This window comes from Marmota flaviventris, chromosome 18 (assembly GCF_047511675.1).
Source record: "Marmota flaviventris isolate mMarFla1 chromosome 18, mMarFla1.hap1, whole genome shotgun sequence".
In the NCBI taxonomy this organism is placed as follows: Eukaryota; Metazoa; Chordata; class Mammalia; order Rodentia; family Sciuridae; genus Marmota; species Marmota flaviventris.
This window is the reverse complement of record NC_092515.1, coordinates 20,727,588-20,752,219: the sequence shown is the minus strand read 5'-3', so window position 1 is coordinate 20,752,219 and position 24,632 is coordinate 20,727,588. Positions and strand designations below refer to the sequence as shown.

The window sequence follows — 24,632 nt, the reverse complement described above, 5'->3', positions numbered from 1 at the left end:
CTCCCATTATATATATCACTGTAAGTCACTTTCTTATGAGGCTGTAATCTTGGGAGTGTGCGGCAAGTATCTTACGCAGGCTCGTTATTTAATTTCCAAGTAAGCAGCCGTAAAAGGCAGCATGTTTGTTGCTGTTAGGGAGAACTAAGCACATGGAACACATTAAGGAAAGGCAGCTCCACTGTGTAAGGCTAGCTGTGCACTAGCAGTGCCCATGTATCAGTCTCTCTTACTGTAAACATTTGTGCAACTTCAAATAAATATCCTCCCAGAATTTCATGCAGCCTTTAGTTCCATTGGAAGGCCTAGGTAATATGGCCCAGTTTGCACAGGCCAGGGAAACATAAAACCATAGGGAGAAGACCAGCTAGCATGCTAGGAATGCTACAGAAGGCATCCTGGAGGGAATGTGGACTTTCTTTATGCACTCAATCAGACTGCTGCAGGCCATCACTTTCTGTTTCCTCTTTTAAGAATGGCAAAAGAGTAAAAGGTCATTAAAAATAAAATACAATTAAGCATCATTCTGAACAGTACTATAGGCCAAGCATTCAGAGAAACAAAACACTGTACTGCAGTAACCCTTGACATGTTTATGCAATTCACTTCTTTCCTAAGACCTGTAACTTCAGGTTCTAGACTTTGAGCCTATGGGCTGCTCTTTGTGCATGTCTGTGAACAGCACTAGTTTTCATGTATGTTTTCAACGCTGTGAATCATATTCCACATTTCAGAGATAGTAAAATAAAAAACTGAGATAGCTGAAAATGTGACAAGTTCTGTCAACATGTCAGAATAAATACCTGAAATCCTTACTTTTCTATGAAAAGGATCTGGTAGCTAATTAGAGGAAGGAGAATGTAATTTGTTAGCGTTCTACTTTATTCTGTTTGGAAACATGCATATCAAACTAGTATTTTAAAAATCTCTTTGGTAAAGATAAGATTGTGAAAATGTTAGACTTCAACAAGGTCATACACATCTTTTCACAACACATACATATACACGTAAGACATACAGATATGTACACATGCACATACATGCACGTTCATAAACATACTATATATGTAGTTGATTCAGGCAGTTCACTTAAAAACAACAGTATGATAGTACACTAGGAATATTTATTTTATTGCATTTCTAAAAAAACATACCCTTGCAAATTACCTAAACCTCAAACTTCAAAACACAAAATAAAACCAATTGTATTGGGAAAAAAACTTAAAAATGAGAAAATGAACTACTATATTCTCTTATTTGTTTAATGGTCTCCTTTCCAGAGTTTATTTGGACATTGTCTCTAGTTGCAGCTGCAAACCAATACATCTGCTGTCAGATCACTAAGGCATTTGACAACATCATTTTAGAACCTTTAGTTACTGAGATATCAATAATTAAATGCATTCAGTTCACACTTTGTTCTTGTGGATACCAGCTATTTATCTCTGTCCTCTGAAGAAGCTAATGGTATAATGGGCAAAACATCAAGAATAATTAAGAAAAACGTTGCTATAAACTCTGTCAGAAGAAATATAACTTTTGCCCAGGACCCCAGCTACAATCCATTTATACAGGATCCACCCAATGCCAACACACCTATTGAAAGGGGAACCTTAAACTCCAGAGCAGATAACCTGCTCAGCCTACACCTCAGAGAAAGACTGGCATCTCTGAATTGTTCTCTTTCCATACACTGGAAAGGCTCAGATGTGTGTGAATGACTCCAGGTGTGAAACAGGTGCATCACAAGCATCTCTGCCAGGACAGGGGCAAGCCCCTTGAAGGCCCACCCTGCTCTCAAAAGATAGCAGAACTGACTTGCTCAAAGGGCTGGCCCCCATCCAGCCAGCCCAACTTGCAGGATACTCACCTGCACAGACTTATTTGCATAATTAGCTGGTATTGAAACAGAAGGTCTGAGAATGTCTTACTCCTGGAATGGCCACTTAAATCATTAGTAACAGGCCCATTTTTCTCTGGCTGGAAAGTGTCTCTCTCCTTTCATATCAAATAACAAATGAAAGGAAAAAATTGTGGGTTTTTTTCTTCTTTAGGTAATAGTCAGGCCTACCTAGCATAGAAGCCTACAAATAGGCAATAATATTGTACAGCATATTGTAACAATTAATTACGATACCATATACATAACGGCAGATATTACAATATAAGAATAAAGAATTATCCAGAACCATGGTAATAGGAGATAGTGTTGAAGAACAGCCTTTCAGATAAGCCCTGTCATCCATCTATCTGCATATCCTTTCAAAAATCTTTATTTTAGTTGTCACCTAAATGGGAGTGCTTCCGATCACCATCCACCAATGGCTTTGCATGAGACCTGATGGTCAACTTCCAATAGGGGCTGTGAACATCTACATTTAAACTTCAAAAAGGCACATTTACAGAAAATTAAAATCTTCCTGTTTGATCTTAAAATTTCACAAGATTCCCAGTCTCGTAGGCACATTTATCGCAATGAAAATGAATCTGGTTATTAATGATGAAGATATGGAAAATGTGAAATTGACATAAGCTACCCAAACTTAAGGGGAAGAAGTGTTGCAGGCACCGTTTTGTCAACTCTAATTGTATAATTACTTCTTGGCTTGGTCACCTAAGCTCAAAGCAAGAGAGAAGAGACAATGGTAATTTCTACTGCTGCAATGAAGGTGTCAAGCTGTCTCGTGTGTTCTGTAGAAGGAGAGCTAAAGTTTATGTTTATATCATGTTACCGCAATTACAATCTTCAGGGCACAGCAAGAAATTAGTGGTAGAAGGTCGGCCCTGGCAACGGGCACACTAACGTTTGCTTGCACATACTTTTACTTAATTTTAAGGCATCTCTGTTTTTGGTCAGTGTCTCCTGCCTTGTTTCACACCAAAGACACCAGTGAACTGCCCCTAGCCACCTGCATTATCAATGGCAATCAAACAATTTTTTTAAAGTGGCTAGTAATAATAACTAACCACTAGATGGCTTTAGATTTTTCACTTCTGAATATCTGAAGGTGAATTATTTAATGGCCTTTAGGTTGTTTACGTGAGTTAAAGGATGGCATCAAAGCTCAAGTCCAGGCAAGACCTGGGTCCAGCCCCTGAGAGTGTCGTTTGCGGGGGAGAGGCTGGGAGAGCCCACTGTGGAAGCCCACTGTGTCTCTGCACTCCACGGATCCCTCAGAGTTGGAGAATTCATCGCAAGGGCATATAACTCTAGCTTCAGGCCCTTCAGCCTTGGGTTAACTAAAAACAAGGATCACGTGCCAAAGATGCATTTTTTTTTTCACACCAAGTACAAACCACTCCTCATTCTAATGGAAAAAAGGGAGCAGGGACACAACTAGGAAGAGGGAAAAAAAATGAAATTCCATTATAACTGGCTTCCTCAAGCTTCAGCCTAGGATATGAGTAATCACAAAAACTGTAACATCAGCTTTTTTTGTTTTCCTTACACTGGGTTCCTCCTTTATTTCCTTTCAAAGAGGGTCAAGATCCTTTATTTTTTTTTTTTTAATTCATAAAAGCTGCTTTGTGATTACTGAAAGGTTGGTTTCTCTCTATAACAGCTTTGCCTTTGACAACAGCTTTAAATTGGGGGACAAAAAAAAACAACTCTTACCAAAAAATAAAAAAAATATATATCTTTGAGCAGCTTCTCTGAGTGGACCTCAAGCTCCGCACCAGACTCGACTTTCATGTCTTCTGGAATACTCTCCTCTCTAGCAGGGCAGCTCTGAGCGAGCTGGCTGGTTGGCCTGGACCCAGAGCTACCAGCAGGGGCCTCGGGAGGCAGACTCCTTGCGGCTCCCCTCGGATGTTACAACTTGAGCCTAACCACTTCAGATGCCCAAGCCCCCGGCGCCGGCCCGTGAGTACCAGGAGGAGGCCAGCGGGTCTCAGCACCTGGCCTACCCAAGGGCGTCCCCTCCCTCCAGCATCATCCCTATGTAATTTTTCAGTTCCTTCCTTTCCTCTCCACCACCTCCCACCTTAATAACAAGAGGGGATGGGGAGGGGAAAGAAAATGAAGGTTGTCGCCATGCTGTGTGGTCCACAGATCCCTTCAAACTGAAAACAGCAATGAGCTTTCTAACAAGGAGCCAAACTCCATTTAAAACTGGGGGCGAAATACCGAACTCCCAGTAATCAGGGAGCAGCCCAGGTTGGGGAAGCTGAGCCCAAACACAGATGGGGGTGCTGTGGGAAAGGCTTTCCCACCCACTCCTGTGGGCAGGGATGCAGCGCCGTCCAGAGAGGGTGGCCATGGGATCCTCAGCATCAGCATGCTCACCTGACTGTCTGGTGGCATGGGTGACACACAGACACATCCCCAGCCACCATGGCAGCAGGAGGATAACAGGAAATGTGGGACCTGCCAGAGATGGGTTTCCTGAAACTCCCTACACCAGAGCTGCCCTGCCCAACAGCAGAACTGAGAACCTCCCAAAGGGCTCCCGGCTCCCTTTCTCCCACAGATTCAAGGAGAATAACAGCACATGCACATCTGCCCTCAGTGAGACAGCCTGGACCTTGCAAGGTTCCTGCAGGGGATGTGGTCAGAGCCATTGTCAGCCTTCCCGACTCACCTGCACTGGAACTTTAGAAAAACAAGTCTGCACAATCACCCCACAGTCAGCCACATTTATTATCTATTTTTGGTGCACCGATGAATTAAAAGGGGGCATTAATTTTCTTTTTTTAGCTTGAAATAGCTCACTTAACATTTTTTGTTGTTTTTTTGTCACTGGTGTTTCAGGTCTGCATAAATTGCTATTATTTCTTTAAATTAATCTGCATTTATATGAATACCAGCACAGGCATGGTAATAATGGTACCCAGTGGATGTGGCTAAAATGTGCCACGTAACTTTGCAGCTGCAGCTCTGCTCCGCTTGCCGTGCTGTGTCATAACGAAGGGAAGAAGTAAAACCCTCTCATGAAGATGCATTTTTCTGGAAATGTCATGGATACACAGAGAGGAGAAAACTACATATAGTTGCAAGGAAGCCGGTGGCTGCATTAGCTGTCTCACTGCGGCCAAGTGTGCTGTGCACCGAATGTCTACCAACTGCCACCTACCGTGGTGTTGGAGCTGTCTGGTCAAGCCGTGACAGTCTATTGATTTTAATAGAACGTCCATTTTATGTTTCCACACCAGAGCATGCTGTACCTTTACGAGGAGGGGTGGCTGTTTCTAAGGGCAGAGTGGCCAGGTTCCTGCACAGCCTGCTTCCCCAACTGCAGAAGCTGCCACCTCTCCAGGGCAATTTTTGTCCGGCAGGGGCAACCGCCAGGAAAAAGATGAAGTACATGAAGGAAAAGTCCTCCATGAAACAAAGGGTGTTCCCTGCTCCCCCTTTCATTTTCCCCTCTGTAGTCAAGTCTCCAAAAAGGAATGTTTCCAAACATGACAATGTACAGAACCGCTGGCGGAGGGCAAAATTATCCTCCCCTGCTAAGACCCTTAGTCATATTATAGTCAAAACATTGGGTGATCCCCCTTGTCTCTTCCGTTGTCAATGAGGAGGTGTGCTCTGTGCCTCCTGACAATACAATCATCACAAACTTTATTATTACATCTGGAATTTCATGATATGCTTAGTAATTGATTACAGAGACACAGCCCAGAATGCTGCTCCCCCACGCTCGACCACAATTCCAGTAACCTAACTGCTTAATACTCCTGGAATGTATAAACAGTGTTAACAGCTGCACTCCCCACCCTGACATGGCAGAAGGAACCACCAGGCAAGCGGGCTCTGAGAGGTGAAGACGATTTTCATTTACTGAATAAAAGGTTGTCACGGGATGTAAATAGAGATCGCATTTTTCAGAGTGATGATGACAGATTACCCATAATCAGATTTTATTTGGGGGCTCACCTACCTACTAAGGTTATCAGCTGCATTTGGGAACTGAGATCTGTAACAAAGTTTGCACTGAGCCATCACCCATCGATACTTACTTTCGATTTGATGGGAACAGCAGTTTAGCAAACTATAATTAGAGGCTTATTAAAGCGCTCCCCAGCTCCGGATTTCTAATTTCATGGACACCACGACAGGGATGTAAGGTAAAGCAGAGAAAAAGTCGTGTTGGGCCAGAAATGCAGTGAGATTGGCTGAAGCACTTATTATCTCATAGGAGAAAAGACAGGCGAAATAAACCAGGGCTGAAGCCACACTGAAGGGTCGCAGGCGTTGCAGCCAAAGTAAGTTGGAGTGGAGACCACACCTGCTCCCTCCCACTCTCATTCACAGAGGGCCAAGAGCAATGCAGCTGCCCTCCCCAACACCAACCAGAATCAGGAAGCTGCCCAAGGTATGGGAGCCCACCTCCCAGAATGCCCACCTAAGCCCCCTGCTCAGACATGCCTGATCAGCTCTGGTGCCTAGGCTCTCTTTCCTGAAACCAGTTCATTTGTAATAGCCAGACCCATCACAGAACAGGACTTTGATCAGTTTTTCAACCCTTACACCATCGTATCTTCTTCAAGCAAAATAGTCCACTTCACCAAGAAATCCTCTATCCCAGCATGCAGTGCAGCCCAGCTCTCCAGGCAAACCCACCTCAAACCTCCAATCAAGTACCACTGATCATCCTGTTTGTAATGAAAAACAAACAAAACGCAAGCCTGTGACTTCCTCCACTTGAGCCCACAACCACCCCCATAGCGGGGCAGAGGGTCCAAAGAGCAGAGTATGTGTCCAAGAGCTACCTGGAGATGCCACATCTAAGGTCACCCAGGGACCACCTAGACCAGCCCGGCCCCATTCACCTTGGCCAGAGAGACCCTGTTAAAAATGGCCCTGCCATCCACCTCAGCCAGGTTCTCGCACGAACGCTAATAAGCACTTGTTTGTTGAAATGAAAAATCATTACCAGAGAACACGTCAAGTAATGAAAGATGTTTTCCTCGGAGAAATGTTAAATACTTCACTTCTTTCACAAGGAGCCAGTACATGTGTTTCCAAATAATACCTTTCTGCCTCCCCACCCACACTTCATCAGGCTCTGCGGCTCCAGGACCCAACGTGAACAAGCTTGTGTTGCACGGCCCTCTGAACCAAGAACACGCTGTTATTTTATTTATTTTCCTTTGCCCAGTAGACTCCGTGTTTGTTCTATTACTTATTCACCTAACCATCTCAGTAGGAACCTCAGTCACGTACCAGAGGCCTTGCTGCCTTTACTATTTTATACAGAAAAGCAAGAGAAAATAACACCACCGCAGCCTCATATATTACACCGACATAGTATTCGCTAACTAATATATATGAAAGAGCCATTTCATACAAGCCCAGAGCAAAAACAAAGGCAGGAAATGGAATGTCTCGAAAGGGGAGCCCTTCACCACGGGAAAGCCATGGTAACTTCATCTTCTCCTCCAGCGAATGTGAATCCTCGCCCCTTTCAAAGGCGTTTCCTTGGGCAGGTGAGTAATAAGCACTGCATCTTAGGTGGGCGGAGGTCTTTTAAGTGGTTCAAAATGTCTTCACCTACAGGGAGTCACACTGCTTAATTTGAGCTTCCTTTCTCTCGCATCCTAAGGCTTTGGGCAGAGCCAGTGGGGTAGGGCGAGTGGGGGGGGGGGGGGCAGCTTGCTTTGAGTCTATGGCAGCTGAGTTAGGAAAATCCAGGACTTCCAAGGAACCTTGTCTCAACAAACTAAAAGAGGGAAATGGATGACACTTATATGAAATCCTCAAATGGCAAGTGGACACGGGGTCAAGGGAGTATTGGGTTTGCTCACAGTGGCTCTATCCCACTATACCCCCTTCAGATGCAGGAGGCCCCCGCTGAGTTCCCCTCCCTTGTCCTAGAAACCATAATCCAGGGACAGAGGGGCTGCAATCCTGGTCAGAACACAAATTCAGAACCCAGACTCCTCTGAAGACGACCAAGGCATCCCTCCCTCCTGGGTCACCCTTCCCCTCTCCTCTCCATCATTTCATGGGTCACTTAAGCAGGTATCAGGGATCACCTGGGAGAACAAGGAGCATCAGATCCCAATGCAGCTCCAGAAAAAAATGATCCGCAGAAGCTTCTCAGAACTTGAAGACTTTCCCTTTCTTTGTTTTGTTTGCCTTTTTTTTTTCCCCCAGGGGAAGCAAATTTCAATCTCATTTCACTAGCATTAAAGGTTGACGCTCTTTATATGTGAATTCATAAATCTACCATAAAATGAATCCAGGGAACTTTCTTCTTTTGCCCTTCCCTGATGAACCTCCACATTTTGGAACTGCTCTGCCTGACATCAGGCAGTATGCTTTCTCAGCAATTACTAGGAAAGGGGAGATGACAGAACTATGGGAATTGCTCTTCAAGGGCTGAGATGAACTGTCCCCATGGTCCACCTCAAAACAGCAAGGTCTAATGGGGGACAGGAGGGCCCAGGCCATCCAATGAAGCTCTCCACCCCCACCAGGCGTCCATTGGGATCTTTGGCATGCCCGCAGCATAGCCCCTGCTTGGTTAAGAACAGATATTGCTCCAGAAAACACCAAAATTCAAGGACAACCGATAAGTCAAAAAAATGCAGATATTCAGGTATCTCCCAGCTGACTTGTGAGGTCAGAAGGCCATCAAGGACACTCTGGCTCCAGAACCCTAGGAGTCACTTGAAGTCAAATTCACTAATTTTCCTGGCGATCAAGTTCTGATTAGGAACAATTCCTCCAACTACCTGAGCAGGTAAGTCCTCCGAGAGGGCTTGATTATAGGTGTCTCTCTTTCTCTCTCACCTCAAGGCCAGGGCTGTATCAGCCACAGTGGGTTTCAAGTGTAAAACGGGAAGAAGAGGTGGATGACACCTTCAGAGGTGTGATGGTAGCACACTCCCTCGGGACTCAGGGTAATGAATTCCCAATGTCAATGTGTGTAGAGAGTTGGAGGATGGAGGCCCTAGTGCTCTGATCTGGTGCACCCTGAAAACAGTGTCCCAGCTGAAAAAAAAAAAAAAAAAGTGTTGCTTTCTTCCTCTGCATGAATTCTAATATTCAAGCCTTTTTTCCTCCTGCTAATTTTAGAAGTCCTGCTATTCTTTGGGAGGAGAATGGTGTGAAAATCAAGCATAGTATCCAAAAATAAAAGAGTAGATCTGTTTCAGGGTTTGCAGCATATTTAACTGAAAAGCAACTCGAGATATGCCACTTTCTATCTCGTCTTTAATACATTTTCCAATTCCTCCAGAATATTTTAGCTTCAGAAAGAGCAAGAATGAACTTCCTAGTCTATGAATATATTTCTGAGGGTAAAATGGGCACCTAAAATCATCCCTAGACCACGATACTGGGTTTTTTGGGTTATCACTTTTTAGATGCGACTCTCGAAGACGCCTTTTTTGGGCCACGCCAAGATGAATTCTAAATTTTCCTTCAGGTCCAGGTAGGTTTGAAGCAGCTGAAAGGATACAGAGCTTGCTCTGTGGACCCTGAAGGTGGACATCACAGTACATCTTCCAATCCTCCCACCTCCATTTAAAAAAAAAAAAAAAATCCTGTCATTTAAGGAGCTCAGTCCTTTCAGACCCACTGGAACGGTAGGAAGACATCTGATCCTGGTTAGTAGAGGCCCACTCTGATTCTTTGGGGTCTGAGTAACTGAACAAGATGGCAGAGGAGCAGAAAAAACAGACATGGGTCCCTGGTGACTACCTGGAGACCCTGGTGGCACCTTCTCACCAACCACAGAATCAGAGATTTGCCAACAGAAAGTTGGAGTCTGTCTGTGTCAAGCCCTTCATGCAAACAATAAATATTACTTCTGCTCATAATCGGACTTTTCTCCAGAATCGTCTTTGAATGTTGAACCTTTTTCAATTAATTAAAAACTATGCACTGCAGAGTGCATATTTTATCAGCCCTCAGCTGCTTAAGTGTCTAGAAAAGACCAGGCAGTTTTTCTTTCTTTCTTTCTTTCTTCTTCTTCTTCTTTTTTCAGGCAACCCAGAGCAAGTACTTGCAAGGGTCATATCTTTTTAATTATCTTTTCTCTCTTTGATTAATTATTCCGTCTGACAATAGCGTGTTTCTAATGCTATTCACCTGCCTTTGATGATTGACAACTTTTCTGTCTGATTCAGAGCAAACAGCTGCTGCCACAATCTCCTAGCAACCCGGGTGTGATGGATGAGCCCCCAAGATGGATGGCTGCAATAAATCATGTCTCCAGCCATAAAACTGAGAAAAGGGGATAAGAAGAAAAGCGAACAAAAAACAAAACAAGGTTTCTTCCCATGAGTGCACTCAGTTCCTTACCAATTATACCTGAAATGGACTTTGCACCTATTAATAGGAAAGTTTTTCTAATCAGTAAAAAATGGGAGGATGCCATTTGTATCAAAGGTGTTTACAATTGTTCCTGCAAATTGGCACTTGTACTCCAATTACTTCCAACACTGCCCAAGTGCAAGGGGAGATGATCAAAGTTTTGTCTTCTATGAAGTCTCAGCAAGGAACAATATCATCTTTTTATAGCTGGGTGCAATTTCAGGCACCAACAAAGGACACAAATCTGATTCTACCCGATGTTTGGCAGCAGCTGGTCAACCCCCAAAGTGACTCCTAAGTCATCCTTGTGTGCAGTGCAGTGTCACATTGCTAATAAAGTTATTTCAAAATACATACAAAGTTTACTGGAGTTGGCAAGTGAACAGGCAGCACTTCCATTTCCTTGCCGCTCAGGCAGATAGCAGTCCTTTTATATGTCAGGGAAAAGTTTGCCCTAGAAGCCTCAAGATACATTCAGCTCTTGCACAAATTCTAGATTGTCATTTCTTTAGATAAAAAACTACACCAATCTAACTTTCTGTTCCATCATTTTTAAAAAATTAATGTCCACACTATAAGTCATACAAGACGCCTTAAATTTAATTAGCAAACCCAAATAAAGTCACATATTTAATAGAATCCCTGACAATTGAATTTGCACTATCAGGGCTCTTTGGGTGGAGGAGAAGGAGCAGGGAGGCCAGCAGAGTTTCTGTTTTCCTTTTTCCACCAGGGAGCCAGGCAGCAAGGCCTCAGAAGCAAAAGAGGTATAAAGGCCAGCCCTCTCTGAGGAGCCTAGCTCTCAGCAGCTGGGGGCTCCAGGCATAAGCCAGCCTGCGTCCCTAAGTACTTCCAGTAGGTGGGGGTGTCCTGGTGCACAGAGCACAGGGGTGCAAAAGAACAAGAAGTGATTAACTGGCAGGGCCTGGAAACAGCTGTCCACATCAGTCCTGGTGGGGGTTAGTGGGGGCCCAGCTGCGGAGAAGAGTGCAGACCCAAAGGGGAAGAGGCTGCTGGGATAGGGGCAGGGAGCCGCAAAAGATCATTTTTTATCTGAAATATTCCTGAGATGTGGAAGTCTACGTTTCTTCATTCTCACACTACTAACCAAGCCAACCAATATTTTTTTTTAAGTTATATTGTGCTAAGCTTTTTGGATAGATTTTTTTTTTTTTTAAAGCATGACACAGAGTTTAAAAAATCAGACAAGGGTTCTGGCTTCAGCAACTACAGCTCTGTTTATATTTTAATGTTTCGTACGTGACTGCCTTTATGAAGGAAGAAAGAGAGTAAAAAAGTTGTCTGTTAGCTTTAGGGTAAATCACAGACGCTTCATTTTTCCCTGTGTCCTTGGAAATTATTCAAAATTAAGACCTCTCCACACCCACCTTTTTTGAGGGGTGATGTGTGGGGGGGTCCTCCCTATTATAAATGGAAGGACTTGTGTCTGGTCGGCAGCAATGAGAATCCAAGGCCAATCGATGGAAACACACACACACATGCACACACACGCACACACACACACACACACAGGCCCCTACCCTGCCCCGGCTGGTCCAACTCTCAAGTTACAGGTTTACACGGCAAGTCTAAATAATATTCAAAATGATAAATGGCACCCTAAGCCCGGCATCCACCATCAATCTTTTTTTAAGGAACATCCATCTTCAATAACGCACGTTTGAATCATCTGAAGCCAGGAGCCCTGAGATTCATTTATACCACCTCTCACAAGCCAGGCTGGCTTGAATGATACCTGTCAACCTGCTTTATTTTTTTTCTCCTTGTTTCCCTGGATTAAAGGGGGGGAAAAAAAAGAAGGAAAAAGAGAAAAGGAAAATAGGAAAGGGGGAGTAGGAGAGGATCAGAGGCTGAACAGTGTGGTTTAGCAGATAATATTGAAAGAACATAACCTCTTTTCCGCGCCTCTGCCAATCTCGAGCCTGCCACGCCACACACCCCGACAGCCATCCACGAAGCAGGCTCTGGCTCTCGCCTCCCTGCTCCCCTGCCTCCCCTCTCTCCTCCCTCTCCCTCTCGCCAAATCAGCAGTGCTTTCTCTGCAAGCCACACTGTACTGTACGGGGAGGAGGAGACAGCATCCTTCGGAACTGGGCTTCCCTCCCCTCCCTGTTGTCTGGCCAGGGCCCATATGATAAATGACATATGTCATTCTGTCAGGAGGGAAGGGTGGGTCAGTGATGTATGACTCCGCTGAAAAGGAAATCGACTGTTTGGCATGGTGCGGCTCTTCTCCACCAGGATTTAGTTTCAGAACTCTGAAATGAATTCTCCGACGTTTCAAGTGCATACTTAGGGCAGGCTGCAGGGAGGCCTGGGGAAATCGTACTTTATCCTCCCCCTGCCCTTCCAATGGCAAAGGGAAAAAAAAAATAAAAAACCTAAAACAGATTCTGCCACTGGATAGCTGCAAAAGGCCACGCGCGTGTCAACGTCCCCAGCAGTCACACACCAGGGGTTATTAAAAATGTGACTTAAAAAAAAAAAAAGAAAGAAATGAAGTGGAGTAAGGTTAGTCCTTTTATTTATTTATTTTTTAATGGCAAAGGGCTGACACAAAAGCAAGATAAAAATTAGCATGTTTGAAGTAATCGTCCCGCAGCTTGACATCTGCATAGTAAATTTTAAAGGAAAAAAAATGTGTCAGACAGCCATGAGCCGCTTCGCCCTCCCCCCTTTCATTAGCTCACTGCCAGGGTGGCACTACTGAACCTCATTACGGCGAGAGGATTTATGAAGCTGAACCCAATGGCAAAGAAAAGGCATCTGTCAATAATTGTAGGGAGCTGCACTCACAGCTTTGAAATCTCATTAAGTATGCAGTTATCAGGCATAAAGATCAAAAACATTACTCAACTCCGACAGAATCTTATGGAGGAACATTAATTAGCAACAGGCCTACAGTACAAAAAAAAAAAGAAAAGAAAAAAAAAAAAACACAGACTTCCTCTCACACCTGCCCAACCCACAAACCTAAAGCAACACTCCCCCTCCCGCCCGAAAAAAAATAATTCCCGGCATCTGAGACTGATCAAGAACATGAAACAAGAGAGACACACACAGAAAGGAGGAGAGGGAGGGAAGGGGTGGGCGGCAGGCAGGGAGGGGAGAGGGAGGGCGGGGAAATTCGGTTGAGAAAGGCTTGGCGGTGAGGAGAGAAAAGGAAGAAGCTGTCAAACTTGAGAAGGATGTCAGCGCTGGCCCTGATTACAGGGGCCTATGGAGTTCTCAGACCTTTTATCATCCTCCCCATCAAAACCAGCCTGGGAGTCACTCCTGTGGACCAGTAGCTGCCGGTCTGCAGCCCAGGCCAGGGCCCAGATCAAGGACCCTCCCCTGAGGCCCCTGCCTACCTGGCAGGCAGGAGACCACACCTGCTCAAGGCCCAGGAGAAGGATCCACTGCCCCTGGCCAGGTCTGCACCCAGCCACTAGGGTCAACAGCAAGACATAGGCCAGGGAATATCTGCCTACCTTAGCACACCTTTTCCTTCCTCCCAGGAGATTTCAGCATTCCCTTCTCACACGCCCCCTCTCTTAGTTTTATCCTCTGTATGATCACTTAAAACATACCAAAAAATACAGTGTAGATGTGGGGAATCAGCACAGAACAGGCCATGAGAACTCTGTAACACTCTGTCATTAGAGGGTACAGCAAAGTTTGTGTGTCCACAGATCCAGAACCAGACTCTCCAAGTGGAGAAAATTAAATATTAAGTTTCCTGTCCCACCACATCCCCACCTCTTGCAAGCTGCACTGGTTTAAAAAAGATTTACATGAATTCAGAAAATCCTAAGAGCATTGTGCACTTGGGTCTCAGGCAAACTTCCTCCAAGCCCTGCGGAAATTATGGGTCCACGATGGTTGTACCAAAGATGGGGGCATGGGTGGTGAGGTGGGGTCTCAAACATCATTCAGATTTCAGTACACCAGATCACATCAGCCAATGCTGTGGGATGTCAAGCAACAGTTAGGAACTATCCTCCATCTCCCCAATGAAATGTGCAGGAAAATAAAAAGCAAATATTCTACATTTTATTTCCCTTACTGCACTCTTATAGAAAGGTGGCCTTCTCTGCTTACCCATTAGCACATGCCGGCATGCTTTCCCTCTCTTATACACATATACCCAGGGCGCTTCCCATAATCCCACGCCATGAGAAAACCTACTGAACAGCACCCCCTGTGATCTGAACCCTGTGATCATTCTCCTAGCTCATCACTCCTTCCTTTGCCACACTCTCTCCTCATGCCATGGCCACTTCTGCAGCGTTTACCTCTCTTATCCACAGAAGACAAAACCTTTTCTTAATTAGCCACATCTTTAAGGAAACGGGCATTAAGATTCCTAGGCAACCAGCTTGGAGATCCCTCCAAGCCAAGGCCCATCCTTTCCAATAAATGCCTCTCCTTTGGAATATCAATTAACCTAGCTCAGATAAATTGTCACCTATGACCAAAAATAGTCTGGAACACTTGTCTATAAACGAGGCTTGGCGAGAAGGGATTTTAGCAGTAGTATTACAATAAGGTGTTTATATTTTTTTATGTGCTTACCATATTACCTTTATTATGTATAACATCAAAGTGATTATAGCAATTACATCTAACAGAATTAATTACAGAACTTCCCATCATTCCAGGATACATAATGCATTAGAGGTAAGCCAAAGAAAGAAAACATCTTGATTGTAGTAACTATTGTTGGTATGTATTTTCTCCAGCAGCGAGCGAAGCCAAGCCAGCGGCTGCTTCCAGAGCAATGGAAACTAAGAGGGTTAGTAGGAAATGAGGTATGTTTTCTTAAAATGAAGTAACGCTTTTGCTTAATAATATGTTGGTGTTAGTGGACATATAAAATCAATTTAATTTTTTTAAGTGTAAATCTTTAAAAGGTGCTGGTTAATCCACTCAACCAATGTTACTACATAAAGGAGAAAGCACATGGGTGAAAGACTTACAAGTCTTTACGTATGCAAAATAAATTCACTCAAGGCTTCATTAATATTAATTTAAATTCAAAACCCATTTACATTAAATTGTTCATTAAAAATTGCCTATTTTATGCAACATGCATTTCTCAAAGAACTCAGAGGAAACTGAATACATAGGACTAGATTTAATGATGGGGACGGAAAATCAAAAGTAAATGAATTTGAGTCACTGCACGTATATTACCAAACAGCCCTTTGCTCTCCATTAAAGATGGGCTCCAGTTTGGGAAAGAAACAAGCATGCAGAGTATTTTGTTTTCTGCTACTACAAACTTGTGAACATGACCTTCTGGCCTACCACAGAGGAAAGAAGAGGAGAAAAGAAAAGAAGAGAGGGCGGGGCAGGGAGGGGTACTGGTAGAATGGAGGAGTCAGCCAACTCCAAACTGGAATTGGGAAGAAATCAGGTGTCCTACACCTTGGAATCCGACTGGACTCAGAATGGGTTGAGAGTTAGGCTTGTGTTTTAAAAATGCACATTAGTTGACATTTGCCAGTGTCCATCTTGGTCTAGAATTAATAGTTTCTCTCTCCCCTATACTCCGCCCTCTGCAATCCTTTATTCTCAAAGCCTGGAGACCAGGAATTTGATGACAAGGAGTTGGTAAGAACCTTGCTTTGGTACCCAGCCTCCCGAAGACAATCTGAACTTACCCTGTTTTCCCAACAGCTGTTCTGGATGAAGAAAGCACAGTCATAATTAATAACATGTGTCCTGACAGTATGAATTAATAATTTATCATTAAGCCCAAACAAACTTAAATTATTCTTCAAGAGCCACACCTCTGCATAGCTGAGAAAATAAGGTAGAGAGATGGTCAAAAAGTCCAGGTAATGTGACCTTTTACGAAATCCCTTTTCCCCCCTTCAATACATCCCATGAGTTATTCTGGCTGAAATAGTGAAATAATTTACAGAATTGGAAGTAATTAAACCCAAGAATCTAAACGCTGATCAAACGAAGTATATGTACTAGAAATGTCTTCTTTTTTAAATGGGGCTTATAAAATATTCAATATTTGGTCAAGGACATTAACTAATCTTTCTAATAAAGATTCCTAAACCTAGAGTATGTCAGTTGTTCAGTCAAGAGATCAGAAGCAGATTACATCCTATTATTGTCTTTTAAAAAAATATTTCCAAAAAATGCACAGCATTATGTTAGTCACGAACAGTGACCTAAATTTTTAAGTCCACATCTAACGTAAATTTTTACAAATGTTGCGAAAGGAAGGAAAGCTACCAAGACTACATATCCATTCCTTAAATTCAGTAAGGGAAAAAAAAATCTAGAAATGGAGGAAAAAATATTCATAGCTATTGTTTAGTAGGATTTAAAAATTAATTTAATGACTAACTGCAAATACTGGAAACTAGAATTAATCTGTCTGGATTTTTTTTAAAAAGGCTTACAGACATTTAAATGCATGTATCAGGACACTTTATCAACCTAACATAAAATTGTCATCTTATCTTATTATATGACTATTTTATGCATGTGTCAAAGAATTTAAAAATGACTGCCTGTCTATTGAGTCTAATTACAACTGCACATTATCTGTCTGGATGTACCAGTCCATATCATTGTTACCAAATACAATATATTGTATTCACCTTTCATTTTTAACTTCAGACAGAGAAACCACAATTTGGAGTATAACTAAAACACACAGAGAGAGAGAGAGAGAGAGAGAGAGAGAGAGAGAGAACACCTGAGAGAGTTCTGAGTAAACGAAACCACTGTTCTGTTCTGCCCTGTCTCCCCCCATGTGCTGTGGGGTGACGTCTAGGAGTGTGAAAAGCACCTTAGTTCTAAGGCTGATCTATTTAACTGAGTTGCATGCTAACATAGAAGGGTAGACCATGCCTTACTTTTTATTATTATTATTATTTTGCTATAAGACCAAAGCTATTTGCATAGTTGTCCAGTGACAGGCAGGAGTAGAAATGGGTCAGCAAGACCCACTAGCTGCACTTGGAGTAACTGAACTGCTGGCATTATGGGGGATTAAATGTGCTGTGGCACACCAGGACCGGAGACTTCCAACAATTCCTCTGCGTTCCTGCCTGAGCAGCAGCCTCTGCCCTGGCCTCACTTGGCCATGACTTGTGTAAAAGGAAAACACCCCAAAGGGCCCAGGCACTGTGCCCTCCAGGTGATCCTTCTCCTTCCACAAATCCCAGATGTAGAGGGCGGGGTGAAGGACCGGTTTTAATGTCATGAACTCACCTGGGTTTCACGGCATTTCCCACGGCCCTGAACAGTCACCTTTCATTCTAATCACTTTACAAAACAATCTTTAGTAAAAAAGAGGGAAAATGCAGACTTGTGAGGCAATTTGGGGAATAACTGCTGATACATCAGTTATTGACTATCTCTCTCCCGTTTATGAGCGCGCTCAAGGCAAAACTGAGAACAAAATGACAACATCAACCGCTCACAATCAAGTGTGGCCCTGGAGAGCACTGAAGCCCTCACTGACAGTTGTCAAGATAATGGGGGCACAGCAGCTGATTCTGGAAGATTCTCTTCCCCATGTGGAAGGCCGCGGGATTATCCTCGCCTCCTAGCCCCTTTGTTTTTTGCCTTCATCTTTTTTATTTTCCTTTTTAAAATTCTGCATTGCTCCCCTTGTTTCAGAGGAAATAAGGTTGGGGGTGGGTGTCACAGATCAGCCAAAGCCAGTATTTTGCTACCTTGCTACAGAGAAGACTACCTGTCCAAAGAAAAAATATGTGGTGGGTTTGAGAGCAAATAAATCCCAAGGCTGATGCTGAAATGCACTCCTGAATGCTCCAGGGGCTTCCAAGGGAGAAGGAAAAAGCTCCTCTCTAGAGCAGCCTGGACTCAGCCTGGGAAGGCATGGACTGGGCACTGCCAGGTGAGCCATCTCCTAGGCTTAGCCCTGTCCACTGGCAATGTGAAAGCCCCTCTGCATATCCCAGGGGACCTTCAGTGTTCTAATACCAACAGATCCTAAGCAGATCCAAGTCCCTTTAATAAAAGTCAACATACTTGAATGTTTCCCCTCAATGTCACCACCTAAGAAGTCCACAAAAGATTTCTCCTTTACAACGAAAAAGCCTCAAATGGCCAGTGGCAAGTTGTGGTTCCTTGAGGATTTTTCTTTTTTTCTTTTTTGTAGGCAATGGCCTGCTGATTTCACGTTTCCTCCAGAAAATGTATACAAATGAATAAAATATTATCTGCTACTAGGTATTACTTTAAATTTTTTGTTGGCATTTTAGAAAATACTTGATTAAAGACAAACACTACAAATAGGAGAGGATCATATTTTAAGCAAAGGATAATGGTCATTTTGCTTAAAAGACACTGGCCTTTGCTAACCCTGCTTCTCTAAGCTTCTACAGGCGGCAACATCTGCCCAGCACAAATGCACTGCCCTTTGAAATTACACGCCTGAAGAAAGGAAACTCCTGTCCAGGTTTCTCCTCTGCAGGTAAAGAAATCTCTCTCTCTCAGAAAAGACACTAGACTTTGCATAATTTCTATTTAAAAAAAAAAACTAAACTACAGAAATACATCTTTTCAGGGATTCTTGGGAGCCTATTCCGGCCTTCCAGAGAGCAGTGTTACATTTGGCCTAAATATAAAGATTGTGTGCACCTGTGTGCTATGTCTGCAAGCTCTACCCAGCTCTCGGCCCTTTGTGGTTGTTATTCTACCCCAGACCATTAAAAGGGCCCTAATTCCTATGACATGATTATCCAGGTACCAAAGCCCATTTGTCACCTGCAGCAGAAAATTGAGTTAATGCACAACTAAAGGCAGCCAGGACTGTGTAATATCAACTTGATTACATCAAACTAGCTGCAAACCTAATTCTGCTGGATGACACTGCGTCGAGCTTGTCATCTCCAATCATTAAAGCTGTCAGGAATCCATCAGGTTTACAGCTAATTAGGTGAACACTAATGAAGCTGGCAAAACAACTTTTCTTTTTTTATGGCTGAGCGGACCTTTCAGTTTGGAGGGGAAAAAAAATTCTCGAGTATTCTCAAGGTTGCTGGGGACTGGATTTCCAGTTACCAATCAGCAGACATCTTTCTTTTTCCCACTCTCTATCAGTACAAAGCAATCAATTTGTCATCACTCTCAGTATGCCACAAAAGCAGGCAGGAACCTTATAACTTGCAGCTGTGAGAACTGAAAAAGGAGGGAAAAAAAATGGGAAGTTTCTTGTCCATCCAAACAAACAAACAGCAACAAAAAAGAAAAATCCTCACACAGTTCACTTATTGGCCTGTGTATACTTATCGCCAGCCTAATGTGGAAGTTTTTTTTTTTTTTTTTTTCCCTCTCCACTCTTCTTAAATAAGTAGCCCTTCAGTCATTCTCCACCCCCTCCTCCACACGTCCATTAGGCAGAGGCATTCTGATAAAGTAAATCCAAAACCAGGGTATGGGAAAGAAAGAAACCACTCACGCTGCCAACTTCTGATTGACCATTAAGCTATTGATGAATGTGCCTGTCAGGAGAGAGACAATTAAATCAAATATGAAACAAAGTCGTTTTGACGGGTCATTTTGATAGAGCAAAACCATTCTTCCATCTCCTATTAGTCGTGCAGTCAAGTTTTTATATAATGAATTTTTCTTAACTGACCTGAGATTTCCTGGCTGGCTTTTTAAAAGGTGCAAAAAGGTTAGTGAACAGGTTGCTTTGAAAAAAAAATTAAAATAAAAACAATAGTACGTTCTCCCCTTCTCTAATAATTTCAGAAGAAAGTTATCAAATAAGGAGTCTCGGACGGGCAATGTGGAACCAAAAAGATGAACTGTAGAGAGTTCGAAACCAAATGTGAAGATGTAATCACATATGGTTCATTTAATTGAGGCACTCAGATACCTTAAAATGTGTATCCAAAAACGAAAGAAAAAATCTCAAAAACTGGAAAAAGCCCAAGGCATTCCTACTACCCAACTTTGTGAAGGATTCCTCCAAAGTTTTAGAGTTTATTTTGGGTAGATAAGCTCATTGCTTGAGCTTGGAATTTAAAGTAGAAGGTAGGATGAGCAAGAAGCATCAGTGAGGTGAGCTGGGAGGTCACACTCTCCCTACAAGCACTACTGGAATTTTCAAACTTTCTAAATTTGGGCAACATTGAGGACAGAAAGCAAAACCTACATTATGTGCACCAAACCAACTCTGTTTTCTCCTAAGATTTTCTTAAGACGTTGACAGGCAAGTACATTTTCTGGGAGAAGAAAAAAACATCATTCCCTCTCTGTGACCCTGTATAAAGAAACTGGAGTCCTGAGTGCAGCCAACGTGGGAGCTCCAGGGGCTGTGCCCGCTGGCCTGATGGAAATCATCATCACCAGAACCACTATGAGTAAGACCAGCACTCAGAGTACCTATGCCCTGACCCTTCTCTCTGCCCTCCCCTCTTCCATCAAAAGAGAAGTGAAAGGAAAGAAAAGAAAAGAAGTGAACCCCTAGGTAACCTTCTCCTTCAGGCAGCATCTAAACCACTGCACATCAGAGTGTTACTCATATCAAAATACATCACGTCCATATGTGGTCTTCTCGCAATCCGCCCCCAAATCCCCGAAGTTGCACTGACAGGGCCCTCCTGACGTCACAGAGCTTGGCCTCACTATTGCAAGTGATTTATTGATGTTTATTGGGAATGAATAGATCAAAGGCAGCAGCATGACGGGCGATCAATCAGTCATCAAATCAAGGGTGGCAAAGGGCCAGAAACCCTCCTTCCAGGCAACATGCCCCAACCAACATTATTGCAAAATAATGTTACGTGTGTGGGTTTTGTTTTGCTTTCAATGATGCTTGTTTCCAGAAAAGAAAAGAAAAATCAGTTCAGTCTTAACAGGAGTTGACACTCCTGGCAAAAAAGGTGGGGGGGTGGGGGGAGTACTCAAACGTGTCCCAAAACTAAGTGTTCTGAGATGAGGGTAGGAAAAGCAGTGGAAGGAGGGGAGGGAGTAAAGGGACATAAACCGGAGTAGAGGAAATGCCAGCACTGAATACTGACTTGACAGTCATCTGACAATACCCAGACCCTGTGCGCTCTGGTTTTCCACCGCTGTGCCGGGTTTGGGCCCAATAAACGAAGAATCAATCGAATTAGCAGTAAGGTGGCCAAAGGGACACGCTCGCTCACTCGCTCTCAGTCTCTCTTTTGGCAGACACCGGGCAGTCCCCCGCCGGTCCGCCGCGGAGGACACCAAAGGTGTCCCAGGGAACTCAGGTGACCCCGCCCGCCCCCCACGTAAAGCAACAGACCAGGGCTCCTTCCCATCCGCTCTGCAGCCAGAGAGCGGGGGAGGCGCGGACCCATCTCCGCTCAGTTAGCCCGGAGCGCGGTCCCGAAGTGGATGCGAGCGGGAAGGGGGGCAGAGCGCAGCGGGGCATCTGGGGGGCGCCGGGTATCCGAGGCGGACGCACGCACCCAAAGAGAAAAGCAGCGAGCAAGCCGGGCGCCCGGAGTTACTCTGCGCCGGCAGTGGGAGAGCGGCAAGGAGTGAGGCGAGAAGCGGGGTTGCCGGCGGCTGGAGGCGCCGGGCGAGGAGAGGAAGAGGAGGAAGAGAGGAGGAGGAAGGGGAAGCGGCTCGTACCTGCTGCGCGCCGGGGCGCCTGCTGCTTCCTCCTCGGCATGATGCTTCTCCCGCGACTGCCACAGCCGCCGCCGCCGCCGCCGCCGCTGCCGGGCTGAGGAGAGGGAGGGAGGGGCGGCGGGCCCGCGGGGGGGGCGAGGCGGGCCTGCTCTCAGCCTCCCCCCCGGAGAGCGGCCGCCCGCAGGATGCTGCTGCGCCCCGGCTCTCCGCGTCCCCCCCTCGCCGCGCTCCGCCGCGATCCCCGAACGTGCGGAGGGAAGAAGGAGGGCGGGCGAGGGAGGCGCGGGGAGGGAGGAGCACGGGGGGAGGAGGAGGCAGAGGAGGAGGTGGTGGTGGAGGAGGAGGAGGAGGAGGACCGCGCTGCCGGCGGAATGGGAAGTTTGACAAATCGCTCCAGAGGCCGGAGGAGGAGGGGGCGGGGAGGAGCGGGCCCTGCCCCCCCCCGCCCCGTCCCCAGACGAGGTGCGCGGGGTTCGGGGCTGGGGGGCGGGGAGAGGGGGAGAAGGCGGGCAGAGGGGTGGGAGGAGGAGCGCGGGAGCGGCCCCGGCGGGTCCTGCCCCGGCCCCCGCCCCCGGGCAGGGGGTCACCGCATCCGGGGGGGCGCGCAGCCGCCGCCGCGGCCCGGGGCTCGGCGGTCCAGTCTTCTGCCCGCGGCGCGGCTGGAGCGGCGGCGTCGGCAACAGGCAAGCTTAAAGGAAAAGGAGATGATCGTGTCACTCGCTTGCCCGCGGGGGCGCCGCGCCCCCGCCCCCAGCCCTGGGCCTGCCTAGGACCCCCACCCAGTCCAGGGACCGGGTGCCGCCCCTCCGCCTCCGCCCCGTGCGCACACACACGGGCGCGGCGCCAGCCCCGCGGAGCCCGTCCCGGGGCGCAAGCTACCCCCGCCCACCCCTCTTCTCCACCCGGGCCGCCCCCTGGCTGCCCCCAGCTGCTCCGCCCGGCCCGCACTCCTCTCCACCCACCGCGTCCAAAACCCACAGAAAGGTTCCTGGGCGCGGGCTCGCGCCCCCCGAAAATGCCAGGGCCCGCAGGCGGGCGCTGGCGCCCTCCAGGGAAGAGGCGGGTGCGGGCCGGAGTGGGTGGGGGCCGCCCTCAGGCCCCACGCCACCCGGGCTCCTCCCCTGGGACCCGCCGCTGCCACTTCCCCCTATTTTTTTCCCCGGGCAAACTTTCCCGGGCCCGTCTCGGGGGGTCAGGGTGGGAGGGGGTGCCTCCAAGTTTCCTCTCCTGACTTTTGGATGATCACGGGCCCTCCACCCCGCCTCTCACCCCCTTGGACGCCGGGCCGCGCCCCCCACCCACGGCGCCGGCGGATCCCAGGGCGGGACGGAGGCGGGAGAACAAACTCGGGCTCCCTGGCCCATCCCCCGCCCCAGGGCGCCTCTGAGAGAGGGCCACCCTGCCGCGCCCGGCCTGCGGGCAGTTCTGGATGAAGGGGATTGATTATTGATTGGGTGATTGGGGTCGCTGAGGCTCCGGGCGGGCCCGGCCGGGCGACCGCGGGGAGGAGGAGCTGGGAGGGCTGCGTTGGTGGCAGGACGACGCGGGCTCACTTACGGGCGGCGAGGAGGGCGCGGGTGGGCTGGAGCTCATGCGGGCGACCCTCGGGCGGCGGCGGCGGCGGCGGCGGAGCGGGAGCCGGAGCCCGAGCGGCGCGGGCGGCGGCGCATCGATGCGCTGCGGGCTCGATTGCGTCTCCCTGGGCCAGCTCTCGGGCCGGGAATGGGGCGGCCGCGGCGGGGCCGGCTCCGGGCGCTCCCCGGCGACTGTGGCGGGGGTGCGGGGGCGGTCCCCAAGCCCACTGTCCCTGAGGCGGCACTATGCCTGGGCGTGTCGGCTGGGGGCTTGGCCCTCCCGCGGGCCGGGAGGCCGACAGTCCGGGCGAGGGCCGGCGACCCGCGACCCGGGACTGACTGAGCGCTCTGGGAGCTGCAAATCCCAACCTTCTTCCTTCCTTTTTTTTTTCCTTATGTTTCTTTCTTTTTTAGTCTTTTTTCCCTTCTTTTTATGGCCTGCCTCCTTTTTGTGTTTCTTTGTGATTGCTTTTGCAAGTTTGTTTTAAAAGTTCACAGCGTCCTTTCTTTTCTTTTAGACCAGGAGACCGTGATCTCACCCTGACGGTAAGATCAAAAGTCTCTGCTCGCCCCCGGCCTGCGGGCTTGGGCTCAGTCCAGACGCCTCCCTGAATGCAGATGTGTCGCCGCGGTCTTCCCGGGCTATAAAGACGCCTCCAGCGCCTTAGTGCGCGCAAGAGCGCTTGGAGTTGTGGGGTGCGGACCCCGAGAGGGGTCCGGAGCCAGTGGCGGGTTGCGGCTGGGTGCCGGGGCTGGCGGCGTGTGGCATACTCGTGGGTGGGGACGCCACGCGCGTCTGATGCCTGCGGCCGTAGAGGCCGAAACCGCGACCCCTCCAGGCCTGGGAGATGCGGCCGTGGGGCGTGAAACGCTTCTTGCGAGCGAGGGAACGGTGAGTCGGCAGACGCCGGCGGCGGCCTCAGGGTTCTGGTGGCCGCGCTGGGCGCTTCTCGCCTACAAGGAGGGTCGGCGCCGCTCGAGGTCAGCTCCCACTAGCCCCTGGCTCACCTTCGAAGCGCCGAGCGCCCACTTAGGCGCACCGGTAGCAGCGCGCACATCGCTGGGCGCCGCTTACTGAAGGCCGGGAGTTCGCCCCGGTGGTGATTTGCCTCCTCCTTTCATTCCCCTTGCTGCTCTTCCAACCCTCCCCACCCCCCCTCGCGGGCCTTGGCCTG

At 47.1% G+C, this 24,632-nt stretch overlaps 1 protein-coding gene across 3 annotated transcripts in view; it reads right to left on the bottom strand.

The window, feature by feature from the left end:
* Positions 1–23,484, bottom strand: part of Tshz3 (teashirt zinc finger homeobox 3) — a 70,917-nt gene extending 47,433 nt beyond the window's left edge. The window contains exons 1-2 of one of the 3 annotated variants that reach the window (XM_071604260.1): positions 23,441–23,484; positions 21,884–22,571 (exon numbers count right to left, since the gene is read on the bottom strand). In XM_071604260.1, the coding sequence (XP_071460361.1) occupies positions 21,884–21,923 (40 nt within the window). In that variant the 5' untranslated portion in view covers positions 21,924–22,571; positions 23,441–23,484. Of the gene's footprint in view, positions 1–21,883; positions 22,572–22,845; positions 22,928–23,440 lie in introns of those variants that run through there. The other 2 variants (XM_071604261.1, XM_027941435.2) reach the window with 2 other exon arrangements.
* Positions 23,485–24,632: the final 1,148 nt, after the last annotated feature.